The sequence below is a fragment of the Cinclus cinclus genome, chromosome 14 (assembly GCF_963662255.1).
Source record: "Cinclus cinclus chromosome 14, bCinCin1.1, whole genome shotgun sequence".
NCBI classification, from domain to species: domain Eukaryota; kingdom Metazoa; phylum Chordata; class Aves; order Passeriformes; family Cinclidae; genus Cinclus; species Cinclus cinclus.
The window spans coordinates 13,525,845-13,539,157 of NC_085059.1; the positions used below are offsets into that span (position 1 = coordinate 13,525,845).

At 48.7% G+C, this 13,313-nt stretch overlaps 1 protein-coding gene across 1 annotated transcript; it reads left to right on the forward strand.

Annotated features, from left to right (window-relative positions):
* Nucleotides 1–1,364: 1,364 nt before the first annotated feature.
* On the forward strand, nucleotides 1,365–4,702 carry WNT8A (Wnt family member 8A). Its single transcript, XM_062502266.1, has 6 exons — nucleotides 1,365–1,435; nucleotides 1,522–1,555; nucleotides 1,768–1,906; nucleotides 2,812–2,937; nucleotides 3,053–3,195; nucleotides 4,142–4,702. Exons 1-6 carry the CDS (start codon nucleotides 1,365–1,367, stop codon nucleotides 4,700–4,702), a joined length of 1,074 nt encoding a protein of 357 aa, XP_062358250.1.
* The last annotated feature ends 8,611 nt before the right edge of the window (nucleotides 4,703–13,313 follow it).

Genomic DNA, 13,313 nt, shown 5'->3' on the forward strand with positions numbered 1-13,313 from the left:
ACTGCTTTTTCATCAGTCCCCTTGCAGCAGCAGTTATTTGCTCAGGGAGATAGGTGTACCCCCAGGTTAGTCAGAGAGCTGAGAGAAAGAGGAAAAAGGCAGCACCTATGCCTGCCACAGAGCCAAAGAGTCATCATGGGCAGAGGCTCTGCCTGTGTGCCATGGGACAGTAACAGGCAGAGCCAGGGGGCTGTTCGTCCCTGCTGGCACAGCACAGCACTGCTTTGGGGCCAAGTACCCACACTGCCCTATGGAGCAACCAGGATCCCTGCCCAGGGTGAACCAGCCCCCAGTGGGACCATTCACCCACAGGAAAACTGACCAAGAAGTTTCCATGAACACCATCTCCCCATTCCTCCATCAGCTACATCACAGCTCCTCAGAACCCTTCATGATACTGGCTGTAACCACCAATAGTATTTTTGGGTTTCCTCAGATAAGGATTTTCCTTTCCCAAGCACAGATGATGGCTCAGCTGCAGCAGAGGCCCCTCATTCCACTCAGGCTATGGGCAGTTCCTGCCTGGAGCAGCAGCAGCCATGCCTTTGCTGCAGCAGCCTTCACTGTAAGGAAATTGCCAACCCCAGAAAACTGTTCCCCTAATTACAGCATTGGAGAAAACCACATAAACGATTCACAGAGTGTTCCCAAGCTGCAGCAGCGTAAATTAGAGAGATTTCCAAATGCTACAGAGCCACGCTCACTGTTATCAGGATGGAAATGCAGAAACTTTCATCATAAAGAGGCGAGAAGGAAAAAACCTGCCATTAAACGCATCTCTGCAAGGAGACCTGGGAGGTCTATCCCCTATAGATCTTTACAGAAGGGTTGTTAAAACTCCTCGGGGAATTCTTATAGGAGGGAGCAGGCAGATAGCAGGGGAACTATAGAAATGCATCTGCTTGTTATTTCAGAGGGACATGGGGATGGAGCCTCTGCTGGCAAGCAGAGGATGAAAAGGAGAAGGCAAGAGGACTTGGGGCCAGCAGAAAGGGATGGCTGGTGGCAGGGAAGAAAATTAAAAGTGTCCCATTGTTAGGGAAGTTTGCTCTCCTTCAGACCATCCCTGCTGGCAGGGACACCCACCGCCTTTTGAAGTGCAACCTTAGGCGGTTCCTTGTCACCCATTGGAGCAGGAGCTTTTTTACCACATTAAGTCATTGGGTAGCAAATGAATGGGGGGTTTTGACTATTCACAACTTCACCTTATAAATATCAGGGTTGGAGGTTCGTGCCACTTTGTTCCATCCCCATAGCTCACCTTGGGAAGGAGTGGAGGGAGGCGGCCCTGCTTGTGCGGAGACCTGCAGTGAGGAGAGCTACGGAGCAGCTAAAGGCATCCAACCCCACTCCTTGTGACAGCCATGAAGAGAAGCACCCTCCTCATCCTCTCAATCACAGGGTTCTACAGTGCCATTCTCCACACAGCAGCATGGTAGGGTTCAACTCAGTGGAAAGGGAATTTTTTAGAGATGCTCTTCAGCCTGTGGTAAGGTGATTAATTTTATTTTTTTGTTTCAGGTCTGTGAATAACTTTCTGATGACAGGACCTAAGGTAATTAGCATATTGACTGTCAGGATTTTAAATGGAGTGATTTTATTTTGCAAATGGGAAATAGTACTTTCCACGGAATCAGACTTCCCAGAGCATATCGGCTCCAAGCCCTGCCAAGTACAAAGGGAAGGGACTCACAACCTGCTTACGTCTGTTTTCGCTGATAAACGCTAAACCAGAGTGGATTTTAACCCCGCTGTTTCCCATGCCAGGCTTACCTGACGTACTCCAGCAGCGTGGCGGCCGGGGCACACAGTGGGATGGAGGAGTGCAAGTTCCAGTTCGGGTGGGAGCGCTGGAACTGCCCCGAGAGCGCCCTGCAGCTCTCCACCCACAACCGGCTACGCAGCGGTGAGTGCACCTTCACCTGCGGCAGCGCTCTCTGCCCCGGGATGCTCTGGGTGCCAGCTGGGATGTGCTCTGGAGAGAGCTGGTGCTGCTGATTTAGCGGACTGACGGAAAAGGGCCCTCCTGTCCCAAAAATCATAGTTGTTTTTCCTTTATCTGTATTAATTGGTGTCATAAATAGCACTAACATTTTCCTAGAGATCCCAGGCTCAGTCTTTCCCACAGTGCAGCTCCATGGATCTGCTCCTACCCCTTTGTGTGCAGCAACCCGGGGAGTGCAGTGGTAAGATAATCGAGCTTCCAGTGGGGAGAAGTGCAGGAGAGACAAAGGGAGAAACCAGAGATGTGTACTAAGAAACTGCCTTCATAAGAAAGCCGTGGATGTATTTCAATATTATCCATTTCAATGGGCAGAAGTCTCCTTTTACCCAGAGCAACATCTCTATTTGAATCTCTTCAGAAAAGCCAAAAAGGACTACACTGGGAGTGTGGAGGCAGACGGCTGTTAGCACAGGTTCAAAGGATCAATGACCATTTTCTCCAGCAGGCAAGATCAAAGCACAACATACCCCCAGGCAGGGAAGGACAGAGATGAAATGAGTGCCAGGTGAAAGAGAAATAACTCACCTTGGCCAGAGCATTTCCTTAAAACCCTACCCCTGGCAAGAAGTTCCATCCCCTGTATGGACATCTGCACAATATGATACCAAATTGCTCTACCCTGTAATGCTGAAGCCTGAAAAGATCCAGTCATGAGCATTTAATTTCTGTAGCACCTTACCTTTTGCACAGAGCATGTAGGTATTTTCTCCTTGCACCTTCCCAGCACAGGAGATCTTCATTCCTGATAATCTAGGACTGATGTTTATATTTGCATGTGACAGCTTTTTTCCTCCCCTCTTCCCCAGCTACCCGGGAAACCTCCTTTGTGCATGCCATCAGCTCAGCCGGGGTCATGTACACCCTCACCAGGAACTGCAGCCTGGGAGACTTTGAGAGCTGTGGCTGTGACGACTCCAGGAATGGCCGCGTTGGTGAGTGACCATCCAAGGACAGACTGACCCCGTCCCTCTGTCCCATACACAGACCCACAGACTTCAGGGCAGTATTTAGGGCAGATCTGTGCTTAAGCGTGTGTCTGTCTTGCAGGTGGCCGAGGCTGGGTCTGGGGAGGATGCAGTGACAATGTGGAGTTTGGGGAGAAGGTTTCCAAGCTCTTTGTGGATGCCTTGGAAACAGGACACGATACCCGTGCGCTGATTAACCTGCACAACAATGAAGTCGGGAGACTTGTAAGTAATAATAATAGCAATAATAATAATAATGTCTATATTGAAAACAAAATCTAGGCTGTTCAGGTTCCCATTTTCAGGTCCCTGTGACAATCTGGGCCTGGTAGTGGTTGCATGGGGGAAGAAACACAGCCAGAATCTGGCCTTGAACCTTAACACAGGGAATCAAAGTAAGTTGTTCCCACTTCCATCTTCTGCAGCTGTGTAATGCAGTTAACTGCTGGCACACATCACTTAATCAGAAATGCATGGGGCTTGTACTCATCTCCAGGCTTGTCTGGTCTGTAAAACAAAGCCAGAACCACATTACTTACTTTCTTGCAATATGCATTTCCAAGCTCTTTGGCCAGGAAGCCAGGTGTGAGCTGGCCCTGCTCACAAGCCAACCAGACTCACCCCCCACTCCTGCCTGGGCCAAGGAAGCTCTCAGCATCTTGCCAAACCTCCTTGTCTGTAAAAACAAGGATGACAACACTTAACATACCTATCTCATAGGGTGTGTCAAGGCTTAATCTCACATAGATACCAGTGATTGGGACCTTATAAATACCAGAGGGAGATAGGCAGATAATATCTGTGAACAGCTTGGCCTGGAGGAGATGCAGAGAGCTTGGGTATGATTATTCCAAAGCAGTTTCACACATTTTGAATGAAATCTCTGAAGGAGACCTGGGTTGATGATGGTAAGTGGTGTGAGAAGGGCATGACCTGACAAAGGCTCTTTTCTCCTGGCCTGGATTCTCCTGGAAGGGCTGGGGACAACAGTTTGTGCCCACTTACCTCTGGGATAGGTGTTTTTCAGGAATAAGAGTATCAGCTCTTGGAAGGACCTGAAGTCATGCCAAGCACAAGCCACTTCAGATGCAGTGTCCCCAAAGTACAAATGCTGTAGAGCCTGATTTTGCGATTTCCTAATTTCCTCATTTCTTCACCTCATTCCACCAAGGCAGTGAAAGACACAATGAAGAGAGCCTGCAAGTGCCACGGAGTGTCGGGCAGCTGCAGCATCCAGACCTGTTGGCTGCAGCTCGCCGAGTTCCGTGAGATTGGCAACTACCTGAAGATCAAATACGACCAAGCCCAGAAGCTGGAGATGGACAAGAGGCGCATGAGAGCTGGCAACAGCGCTGACAGCCGCGGGGCCACGGCAGAAACCTTCCACCACATCCATGCCACAGAGCTCGTCTTCCTGGAGGACTCCCCTGACTACTGCACCAGGAATGCCAGCCTGGGCCATCACGGCACCGAGGGCCGCGAGTGCCTGCAGACCGGCAAGAACCTCTCGCAGTGGGAGAAGAGGAGCTGCCGGCGGCTCTGCACCGAGTGTGGCCTGCGGGTGGAGGAGCGGAGGACAGAGGTGGTGGCCAGCTGCAACTGCAAGTTCCACTGGTGCTGCACCGTGCGCTGCGAGCAGTGCCGGACGCTGGTGGCCAAGCACTTCTGCACCCGCCGCGACTCCGCCACCCCCAACCACATCAGGCAAAGGAACAGGGGCCACAGGAGATAGGGGACGCTTTGGCATCCTCACGCTGAGGAAGGAGCGTCCCGGGGTCCAGAGGGTTGAGTGTGCACCGTGTGAGGTGATGGGGTCTTCTGTGGATTGATGTGGTTGGGATTAGGAAGCGCAAGACGCAGGCGCTGAGGGACCATGGTCCATCTTGCTTCCATGTTTTTCCTCAACATTTACCAGTAGCTTCTTTTCTCTTGGGAGTCGCTTTAACTGTGTATTGGACAGAGAGAGGAATTTCATGGTTTAGGTGGGCTCAACCCCTCATGCCCTTGCCAGTGGGTCTGTCAATGCCAGCAGTGGGGGTCCAGCCCTGCAGCCAGAGACGTGGGAACAGGTGCTGTGACCAAAAGCGGGTCCAGCCGGGTGTTCCCATCCCTGCAGCCTCAGGTCCCAGCCGTTTGTGCACAGCAGCTGCTTGGCAGCATTTCTGGAGGAAAACTTCTGCACTTTGTGATGTGAGAGGAGGTTTAACACTGTCGTCATGTGACTTACTACAGCTGCAGTCTTTTGAGGCTTTGAAAAGTTTACAGCCAGTGTTTACATATTTCCCTCCCCCCTTTCTTTTTCTCTTCCTTTTTGAATTTTGTATTTTGGCACAATAAGCATTGCCGCAAATAGACAATAGCTTCAGGTATTTGTGCTGGATAAAACTAAGCAGTTTGCAGTTCCTATACTTTTTTTTTGTTTTAAATTAGCAGATAAGAATTCAGAATTCTTTATGCCTAATGTTGTTTATTAATAAGTTGTATTATTGCTTAGCACAATCTGTTTTCACTATATATTTTGAAGGTATCCCTTAAGAGTTAGATTTTGGACTGTATTTTGCAATAAACCACAATGAAAATAATTGCTTTTTTTCCTTTCTGGCTTCCTAGCAGTATGATTTTAGGTGCACAATTGTCCCTTTCTGTGTAAAACCCAGCATTTCCACGAATTTCCTTGTCATTAATCCGAAAGCCACCAAGAGCAATGAGTTTGTTCTCCTGGATCTCAGTAAACTGGCTGCAGCCTCCAGTCCCCGGAGGGTTGGCTTTAGTACCTCTCAGCATAATCACGCCCTTTCCAAATGCTGAGTATGCAGACACAGCCTGGCTAAAGCCGATTTTGAAGCTCCCAAAGTCTCTTTAATTTGCCTCGACCCGACATCCCCCAGACAATGCGAGGCTGCCCCGCTTTGATGTGGAAAGCGTCACCATCGGCACTCACTGCAAATTTCTTGGAGGCACGAGAGGAACCCTTTGAACTGGAGCAGGAGAGAAAACTTGGGGACAGTTGTGAATGTGTCTGCTGGTTCCCTGCTGCTCCGGGTGCCAACTGCCTCCTCTAGGTCGGGGAGGGCAGGAGGGGACAGCGCTGGCTGCTGCTGTCCCAGGGCAGGTGCTGCTCCTTGGAGTCAGAGCTGCTCCGGAGGGAGCCAGGGCTGTGCCATCACCCACACCTACGATGCAGGGCAAGGATGCTCGACCAAGTTTGCTCTCCAGCCAGGGGAGGAAAGGAGAGACAAGTGTAAAAATCACCCTACAGCTGTGCCAGCACATTGCACCCACACTGCAAATGCTTCAATGCTATTTTATCCATGTCTCCCTATGTAAACACAGCCTCAACGCACACGAGAGCCAGATCGGGGAGCTCAGCTTGCAAAATACACATTTGGGAAGCATAGCGGACTTCCATGCATTTATTTTATGCAAGGTGGCTTTTGTTAAAGCTGGAAGGGTGACCATCAGTTAGGGGGGCTTTGCTACCTTCAGGGTAGCTACTTCTAGTAAGTTACCCTACCAAAACAAAATAGCCCAAGATTTTTGCACGCTGTTGCCACAACAGCAGTTGCAACCCCCAAAAATTTAGGCTGAACTGGGAATGATAAAAATAGATAAGCAAAGCCTCTTTCCTGCATCTGGAGCACTGGTTGACTCATCTGCACAAATATTATTCCCAGGGTTTCTTTTTGTATTTGTCTGGACTGTGCTCCAGATCCCCAGAAGCTGCAGGCACAGGGTACCCCCAAAATCCCACAAGATGAGGTTACACAGAGCACAGGAGAGTCCCTGTTGATGTGCTCTAGGAGGGAAACTATTTCACCAGGATTACTCCCAAGCACACACAAAAACCTTCCTGCTGTATACCAGCAGCAAGTAAACCCACACAGGTAAATCCTGGGAGAGAAGGGATTTACCTGTGTGGTTTGTTACTGAGGGCTCCCAGTGAACAGGAATGGGTGGGACATGCTGTGTGTCATCTTACCCATTTCTCTGCAGCATCTTTTCAAACTAACATTAATGCAGAAAATAAGAAGCAACAGGTTTGCAGGCGGTAACAGCACCAAACCAGACCAGACCTCTGTCCCATAAAAGCTCCATCTCAGGGAAAGAGGGCTGGAGAGGGAAGTAGAGATTACCACTGCTGAGTCCAATCCTTTTCCCACTGAGGCCTCCCACTCCCACCGACTCAGCATTCATATACACCCCACTGTATTTAAATGCTGAAGATTAACTGTTCTTCCTTAAATTTCTCATCAAAGCTATTTACATTTCTGGTAGCCAGACTCTCTAAGGAAACGAGCAAATTGCACCCAAAAGCCAGAGACCAAATGCAAATCGAAGCAAACTCAAGAGAAAGTTACACACCATGCTATGATTTCCAGTATCTTTTTATACCTTGCAGAGACAATACCAAGACTGAACAAATACAAAGATCAACTCTATGGCTTAGAGTGGCACCTTGCCAGAAATATTACAGTCCTGGAGAAGCTGAAGCTTCCTCATCCTCCCCCTTGTTGCTTGGATACAACAGTCATCAATTCTCACTACATTCACCACAAAACAATAGAAATTCAGGATCATCTTAATCCATCACAGCACTGTCAAGGAACCCTGACACCCTTGCCTGCTACTGTGGTTTCTGTAATAACCCTCACAAATGCCATGGGGCACAGGGTAACAAACTCTGAGGATGCCACAGGACTGAGCTCATCATTTCAGATGTGATTTTACCTGGGCAGCTTTTTTACTCCTGCAGAGCAGCTTTCAAAGTAAACATGAGCACACACAGCAGAGCACAGTCTTGTCAGTGGCTGATTTGTAGAGGCTCTTTCTCCCACTGCAGCCAGAGCTTTTGCAGGGACTGGTGATGCCTTCAAATCTGCATGGCTGCTTATGATCACCCAAAGTCAGCTCCAGTCTGGGGAACTGATCCAAACCATCTGTAATTCACTGCACACCTGGAGGAAGGGATGGGCTGTCTCTCTAAAGCCTTGAGGAGAAACCTCACCACTGTCCCACAGTAATAATATTGTAGTAGTGTTGTTTCTAATTACAATGAAAAGCCAAAAATCTTAACCTGGGCCAGGTGCTGCATGAACTCAACCCAAAATCCTGCTGCCTGTCCCCCAAGAGCTGTCAGCACTGTTTCTTTCTTGGAGCAGGGGCAGTTCAGGCAGGGCTGTGGAGCCACTTGGACCATTCTGAAACACCATGTTTATGTTTGACCAGCCACTTACATGGATAGAGCATCCTCTGTAGTAAGAAATCTGTGGAACAGCAGTGGAATCAGCTCTGGATCACCACTGCCTTTCTGGAGGTTTAACACCAGTGTCCCAGCAGTGCATTTGTGCCTTTATTGTGGGAGAGGGATGGTTTACAGTCCATTTTTAGTGAGAAAGGGAAACACACTCCAAATGATGAAGTAATATAGGCCAGCTATAGCATTACCACAGACCAGGGCAGGTTTATGTCAGAGTTGCCTGCTCAACTAACAGAGGGTCAGAAGATCAGTGTTGGGGAGCTCATACTATGGTAACAGCCCAGGCTAAGCCTACAAGCTTTCCCAGCCCTTCCCATCTAACCCAGGACTATCCCTGTCACTGTTTCACCAGCTGCCTGTCGGCCATGCTGTGCTGCTGTCTTGGCGTCCATCCCAGCACCCTCACCACGGACAGCAACCCCCACTTTTCTTCTTGTTTTGCCTTCCCAGCAGGTGGAAATGCCCCCACAGGGGGCAAATTCCCCTTCAGGCATGGGCATGGGTATAACTCACGTGGCCTTGGCTGGGGTCACTTCCATCAGTGTGTGGAGGAAGGTGAAGTTTGGGGTGCAGATGCCAGCCTGTATCAATGGAGATGGACAGCACATCCTCGGGGCTGCCCAGCACATGGAGCCAGGTTGGGCTTGCGTTTGTGTGGGGGCTGCGGATGTCAACTGGCACAGGAACTAGATCTGTGGTGCTTCTTTTGCTTCCTCTCACAGAAGAGAGTACAAGGATGGCTCCGGCAGGGAATTCACACTGAGCAGGCTGGCAGGGACACTTCTGCTCAGAGATAGAGGTACCTGCTTCAGGCTCTCTCCTCAACAGGTCACACTGTTGCACAGTGAACATCAGCAAGCAGAGAACCAAATTTATTTAATACACAAAGTGCAGATTCTGCAAATGATTTTGCAAGGCAGTTTGGAGTCAGATTGATTTTGGGCTGGCACTGCTCCCTCCTGCCCTGGTTCAATCCCAGCTGGGGGCGGTTCCCTCCCCCAAAGCCGCGCCACAGCTCCCACTGCATCCCAGCAGCATCCCTCCTTTGCCCCAGCCTGCTTCCCCTTAAGCTGTTAAACTACTCGCCTGCTGGATTACCTTTAATTTATGCCCTCAGTGCCCTTTCATGGAATATAATTCTGTATGAGATGTTTGTGCTGTAACCTCCCCCAGTATTAAAGTGTCAGGAGTATATCCCCAGGCCATCCATCTTCAACACTTCCGCAAGGGCTTGGCAATCCTCTGACATGAATATTATGGCTCTCCATGCAGAGCCTCCATCACTCAAGCTGACAAGTGTTAGATTCTCCTCTCTTGAACAGGGTAAGTGACCTTTTCATATGCAGCGTAGATTCCCGGTCACGCTGCATCTGGTGCAGGGAAACCACAGAGTGCCAGCAATTCCCTAAAGTCTTAAAAAACAAGTCACAGGTTCTTTTCCACTTGTAAAACCAACCCTTAGCAGGAAAAAGTCAAAGGGCCTGAATCAGCCCCTGGTTACCTGCTGCTAGTGCAGTCCCAGAGACGAGGATGAAAAAGCATCCATTCCATGCCTTCTGTGGGATTTATCAACAGGAATTTTCAGGGAAAGATGGGAGGATACAAGTGTCTGAGTTGCTGAAGTATACAAGATTTTTGTGACCAGTTAGTGACTTTAGTGACTTGGAAACCTCAGCTCCAGCTTTAAACAATATATTTTTAAGTGAAATGTCTAAAGTTAAAAACCCCACCAGCCTGATTTTCAAAGCTGCTAAACTCCTGGGCTTCCCACAGTTGTGTGCAGAAGCTTCCCTCTACCTGGGCCTAGGGAGAAGCTGAGGGAGAAAACAACCTTTAAAGCTCTTTTCCAGCTCTGACTTCCCAGCTGTGTTGTCCTGGGGACACTCCAGTCCGTGTTTCTCGATAGAAAGTGAATCCCCTGGAGCTGAACTGTGTGGTGATTCGAGTTAAATCCCTCCTACATTCTTCACACGTTACCTCAAGTCTTTGGCTAAAGGGGTGCCTAATTTTTTTCTTCTGTAGAGGGCAAAGGGATTTTTCAGAGCAGCTCTGCCACCTTCCCCGTACAGAGGGACTGGTGCTGGCTCACTGCCAGCATAGAGCAACAAAAACTTGTTAACACCTTTTCGGTTCTCTCTTTATAAAGTCAGGGTAATTAACAGCGTCATTATTTACAAAACAAATCCTCTTTGCAACACCTGAGAAAAAGAGTTACAAGTGTTTCCCAAACATTTCTCAGTTGGGGAGGACACCTACAATAACTGTCTGCTGGGATGTGCTGCATCTGCTTTCCCTGGCTGAAGAATCCATGCTTCCCATGGAATGCTGTATATTCAGTACGAATTCATACTGCACTTCCAGCCAGGAGTCCTGACCAAGCACACATCTACTGGGAAAGGTTCCAAAGGTTTCTCCAAGGAGAAAAAGGTGTACAGGGAGCCAGGGTTTCAATTTATTGCCCATTTACTGGTCCATATTTCTATTATGGCCACATGGTACAAGAGGTGGACATAGAGCAGGTTGGTCCCCTCCAAAAATACTCCTGGGGTGGCTGGGAGGGAGTTGTAAACTGTATTTACACCTCTGTAGAAGGATTCGCAAGATCCCCCACCTCTTTTTCTGGTTCCCTGCTCTCTCCTAGGATACAATCCATGCCTCCCACTTTGCAAATCACTGTCATGGCTTACAATCCAGCAAATCCCCCCTTTTCAAACAAGCCCCAAGGAACTGAGCCACACAACAGAAGATTGATGGATTAGAGAAAACCAGATAAATGTAACTTGCAATGTTCCTCCCTTCCTCCCTTCCTTCCTCCCTTCCTTCCTCCCTTCCTTCCTTCCTTCCTTCCTTCCTTCCTTCCTTCCTTCCTTCCTTCCTTCCTTCCTTCCTTCCTTCCTTCCTTCCTTCCTTCCTTCCTTCCTTCCTTCCTTCCTTCCTTCCTTCCTTCCTTCCTTCCTTCCTTCCTTCCTTCCTTCCTTCCTTCCTTCCCTTTTGCTCTCCTATCCAGTCACCCCCCCCTTTACCAAACACAGAGAGTGGCTCATATTTTATGAACAAGAAGGATGAGGTGCTCCCCAATCAAACTATTATTTATCTGTAGGGATAGGTGCTAGGACAGTTTCACACAAGAGCTCTCCTAGACAAAGTGGACTTGGTCCAAACATTTCTGGAGATTAGAAAAGTTCCTTATAAAGTGTGCACCAGGTCTTAGATCCATACTCCTCCCTCCCAGAGGGTCCGAAACACAGAAATGAAAGGAGAGGCAGCTGGTGGTAACTTTAAGTTAAGCAAGGAGCAGAGATTGATGGCCACAGCTAAGAAATGTTCACCAAATGCAGTCAAGATGCAAAGATGAGTTGCAATCATGTGGGACAGAATGAGTCAGAGCCAGAAAATGAAAGAGACTAAGTCTAAATCTGTCATAGAATGGGATAGTGGAACTGTAAAAGTGGTAGGACATGATGGGAAATAGATGGTGAGATCTCTGATAGTATTTTAGCTACTCTTTTTCTTTCTCTCTCTGTTCTTTCTTCAGTGTCCGCTGCAACATTAATTGAAGCCCCTTGTGGGCATGGCCAGAAGAGAATAGCTCATCAGGGGACATGTGAGTACAGAGCCTGCACAGTAAACGGCCCTTCATTTCCTCCTCTGATGCTTTCAACAGCACATGGGATGCCATAAAAGATGATAATGATGAGGTCAGTAGAAAGACTGTAAAACAGTGGGGAGAGGCACAAGGGTTACCTCACTTGGGCTCAAACTCAGGCCATGTATGGGCTGAGTTTGCTGATTGTAAGCTCTGCTTGGGATCATGGCTGCACTCCCTGTCCCATCTGGCCTGGCTGCCAGCACTCAAACTTGGCTGTGATGAGGTACCTGGTCTGAAATGTTGGGTTGTGATGTCAGTGAGACTCTTGACTCAGATCAAGCCTGGACACAGGCAAAGGTGGGAAGTATTTCTCACATTTCTTCTCAATTCCACAGGCTTTTCTAACTCACAGACTTGTGGCTCCTGGCCTGGCACATCTAGCAGAGTCAGCAGTCTTAATGGCAGTAATTTCTATTTCTCTCCCTTTTGCCCAGTGCCTTGAAGCTAAACCTGGCTCAGTCCTTCATTCCCACTCCTGCCAGGCAGACTTCTGCTGGCCAGCTGCCATCAGTTGTGATAGGGACAAGGCACCTCCTCCCTATCTAAGTGGATTTTGAAGCAGGAGAATAATTAAATTAACTCAGTCCCAAATACCTCCCGAGGTGCCAAGCATTCCCAGCATTACAGCTGCACCACAGGTGTCTGGAGAGCAGGTAATTCCAGTCAGGGGCAGGCTGCAAATGTGGCTCCCGGGGACATCTCTGCAGGCACAGGAGCACCAGCAGCAGCCAGTCCTGGACAGGAGCACTGGGAAGAGATTCTCAGGATGGCTTTGCTTGAGCTAGCTTGAGTCCAGGAGTAAGACAGTACATTTATGCTTAAATGTGCTTAAGTTAATAAGATTTATCCCAGGGCAAACACAGTTGTGCTTCCCAACTTGGACTACTTCATTCTCCTGTTTCTTGTTTATCCCATGGGCTTTCCCCTAGAGGGTGTGAGCACTGTCATCTCAGGTCTCAGCGTCTGTTTAACCAAACAACCTGCTATTTAAATTCCCTGAGAAACATCTATAAGCTTTTGACTGCAGCACATTGATTTCTTTCTCTCATCTACTACAGGCCATGAGACTTGAATCTGGATTTGAGACAGCGCGTGATTCAGGAATGATCAGGTCACAGCCTGCACTCAGCTCCAGCTCCAAGGTGTGCATTGGAGCCTGGCCAGCTCTGGCCAGGGTGGAGGCAGGGCAGAGGACATCCCCACTGCAGAGCTTTATCTCACCCATCGCCAGAGAGTTCACAAATTACTATCCAGTCTCTTTCAAGCTGTTGGGAGCACTAAATTGTACCTCTGTATCCAGACACCATCCAATCTGCCAGGCCAGGTACATTGATAAGGAGATAGTGTAAATGGTCAAACAGGATGGAGCCCAAATTCACAATTTCCTGTGCTTTAACTTAGCAAATGCCATATCAACAGGGGAGTCTTTTTTGGATT